A 3,144-nucleotide genomic window follows, 5' to 3' on the forward strand; every position below is an offset into this window, starting at 1 on the left:
AAAAAAAAAAAACAAAAAACGACACCAACAGAAAATCAACAACACAATTTTCACATAGTTTTATACAATAATCTCCACTTTAAGAAGCTACGAAATACTACTACTAATAAATAAGCTTTAGTAAAATCCATGCAGCACTACTGGTGTTGCATTTTCCATCTGACCATTTTGCCCCAAAAATTTCCATTAATTTCTTATTACACCATGTAACGGCTGGGCATAACGACGTCGTCCAGCATCCACAGGTCCATATTGTTGTTGTTATCGTTGTAGTTGTTAACGTCGTTCCAAACGGCATCACCACCTATTTGCAACGGTTGCTCATTCTCCGATCCGAGAAACCATTCAAGATCCGAGATCTGCTGTGATAGGTCAGAATCCAATCCTTCTATGCTTCCATTGTCGCTGCCAGTTTGCATGGTAGAGATAAGTGGTGGCACAAGTGACTGAATTTCGACCTGAGACAGCATCTCATTGCCAAGACACTGCTTCTTGGCCGATGGAGGGGCTACAACGACGTTGTCGTCAGAAGCATCCGGAAAATTAAGCTTGGCTTTGTTGCCCCGGATGCGTCTGGCAGCGTCGTCGTAGGCTCTAGCGGCCTCTTCGGCAGTGTTGAACGTGCCGAGCCAGACACGGACCCCTTTGTGTGGGTCCCTTATCTCTGCAGCCCACTTGCCCCAGGGCCTCTGCCTGATTCCTCTGTAGAGGTTCTTACGGACCCTCTGACGTGGATTGGGACCTTTCGTCTTCTTATCTTCTGCGCCACCACCAACAACCGTTTTTTCCTTTCCTAGTACCTTGTCACATGCTATCACTGCCACATGAACAAGACAATTAGTGCGTTATCATGAAGTGAATTGACACCTACCTCACATAACTAAACTACACAAAGCTTTGTAATTTTCTTTTGTTGTTATTTTGAAGAAAGTTACAAAATTTTCATCATCTCAAGTTTTTAATGCATATGTCGGTTGCTAGCACTATTTTCGTGCGTAATTAATGGCGACTATTTTTCATGAAAAGAAGGTGCGTTTGGCTTTGATTATAACATCAGTCTACAAAGAACTTATAAGAATCAATTGAGCTATTGTCTTTTTTATTCTTTGTAGTAGGAAATTGAGATTTAACTGTGTACATATATTTTATATTTTTTTAATTTCATAAAAGGTTGAAAACTCCAGTTATATCACCTTTTCTTCCTTTTTTTTTAAATTAAGAAAAAAAGAAATAAATAAAATTCATACTTTTCAATCGCAGGAAAAAACGTGAAGAAAACGAATATGGGTTGTTAGAGAAAGGATAAAAGTTAAAGAAACAGAAAAAATGTTAATCCAAAAAAAATAAAATAATAATTACTCTATACTCTATATCAAAAATATCTTTTACAATATCTTTTATTTAAAAAAATAATTTATTTATTTAGTAACATTTTAAATAAAAATAATATTTTTATAATATATAAAAATTAAATTCTATAATTTATTATCTAATGATCAAAATAAAATATTTTCATATGATGGCAACTATAAAATTTTTATTGGAATAGCTACCTATACTAAAAGAAGGTATAAAACCAAGAGAATAATAATTATGAATCTCACGTGATTTTCTTAGTGTAATATTTGGTGTTCAAATAAAAATAATTTCAAGAATTAAAGCCAAGAAAAGGTGATTGGCCCCATGAAGAAAGCTATATACGAATCAAAGGAACATATACGACGAAAAACTAGAGCATAGCATAAAAGCGATACCTTTGTTGTTGTTGTTGTTGTTATCTGGGATTTGAGGAATTAGTGGCTGATCCTTGTTGTTGGAGTTGTTGGCGGTGACCGTGGCGGCGTCAAAACCAAGGAAGTCGGAGAAAGGATCAAGCTCAGCCCACAAGTCCTGAGAAAGCAATTTCCGGCCACGCTTGACACCAATGAAGTCTGAGATGATAGCACCTCCGCACATCTTTGATCTTTCAGAAAGATGAGAGAGAGAGAGAGAGAGAGAGAGAGAGAGAGATAAAGATTGTTGTTAGAGAAGATAGGGAAGAAAAAGGGTGCACATAAATTGCTGTTCGTGCCTCGTGAGAAGCAAAACTAGTGTGAGAGATAAATGTGAGCAAGTGAAAGAAACACCTAAGTTATACTCAAGAGCATAGGCCTTGTGGGTCCCACCTTGAATCCAGAATCGTCAAAGGCGTGTGTTTCATCATAGAGTCTGTCCGAATAAAAAAAAAAAAGAGTTTCGTCGTAGAGCTAATAGTACAAACTACAAAATAGAAAGTACAAACAGGACCTTCAAAAAATTTGTGATGAAATTATGGTTAATAAAGTTTTTTTGTTTGGGTTATTATTTTTTGTACTGCCCCCAAACTAGGACTTTGGGGTGAAATTTAGGAGAATATGGTGATGCACTTTTTTTATATGCAAGAAAATATTTTTTAATTAAAATTTTAAATTGAGCTTTTGAATCTTTGATTGAGTTTTAAATTAGTTTTTAAATTAGTATTTCTAATTCTTCTCACCGCTATTGACATGCTCAGCCACGTCTCTTCCCATTACATTCCCAGATCTATTTTTTTTTGTTGTTAAAATGCCCTAGATTTTTTTTCGTTGTTCATTTTAGGTAATGGGATAGAAATTGGAGGTGATAATTACGGATGTTGGTTCGGATGTAGTCACCACTATAATAAAAGTTGTGAAAAATAGTCAGCTTTGTTGTGAATTTATCAAAAAAATTAATAATAAAAAATTAGAGTAAAGTATTGTTTTTGTCCTCAACATTTTGGGGTAAGTCTTAAAGTTGTCTCTAACGTTTTAATCGTCCTATTTAAGTTTTTAATGTTTTAAAATTGACTCAATATTGTCCTGCCGTTAGGGATCCGTTAACAGAATTGACGGCAGGACAAAATTGAGACGATTTTAAAACGTTAGAGACTTAAATAGGACGGACACATTTGGGACAAAAACGATACATAGAAATAAATTTTAATTTTATCTTTCAATAATATCAATTTTTTTACTGTATATAGTATTCAATTATTTTTTAATTAATCACATCTAAGTAAATTACACTTAATCACATTACTTTTATTCTAAATAAATTTATTTTTTTTATAATTTTACACTTTCATTCTAAATAAATAATATAATG

The 3,144-nt window shown here is 33.9% G+C and overlaps 1 protein-coding gene across 1 annotated transcript; it reads right to left on the reverse strand.

The window, feature by feature from the left end:
* Positions 28 to 2,113, reverse strand: LOC107639029 (ethylene-responsive transcription factor RAP2-3). The gene is made up of 2 exons (XM_016342439.2): positions 1,755 to 2,113; positions 28 to 817 (listed from the first exon to the last, which is right to left on the reverse strand). Exons 1-2 carry the CDS (start codon positions 1,954 to 1,956, stop codon positions 198 to 200), a joined length of 822 nt encoding a protein of 273 aa, XP_016197925.1. The 5' UTR covers positions 1,957 to 2,113; the 3' UTR covers positions 28 to 197.

The sequence above is a fragment of the Arachis ipaensis genome, chromosome B04 (assembly GCF_000816755.2).
Source record: "Arachis ipaensis cultivar K30076 chromosome B04, Araip1.1, whole genome shotgun sequence".
In the NCBI taxonomy this organism is placed as follows: domain Eukaryota; kingdom Viridiplantae; phylum Streptophyta; class Magnoliopsida; order Fabales; family Fabaceae; genus Arachis; species Arachis ipaensis.

What these genes read in the sequence shown, in the direction of transcription:
- LOC107639029 (XM_016342439.2), bottom strand. Translation starts at nt 1,956, where the DNA reads ATGTGCGGAGGTGCTATCATCTCAGACTTCATTGGTGTCAAGCGTGGC. An exon ending in CAACAACAACAACAACAAAG is followed by an intron (nt 818 to 1,754) that starts GTATCGCTTTTA and finishes TTCATGTGGCAG; the next exon opens with TGATAGCATGTGACAAGGTA.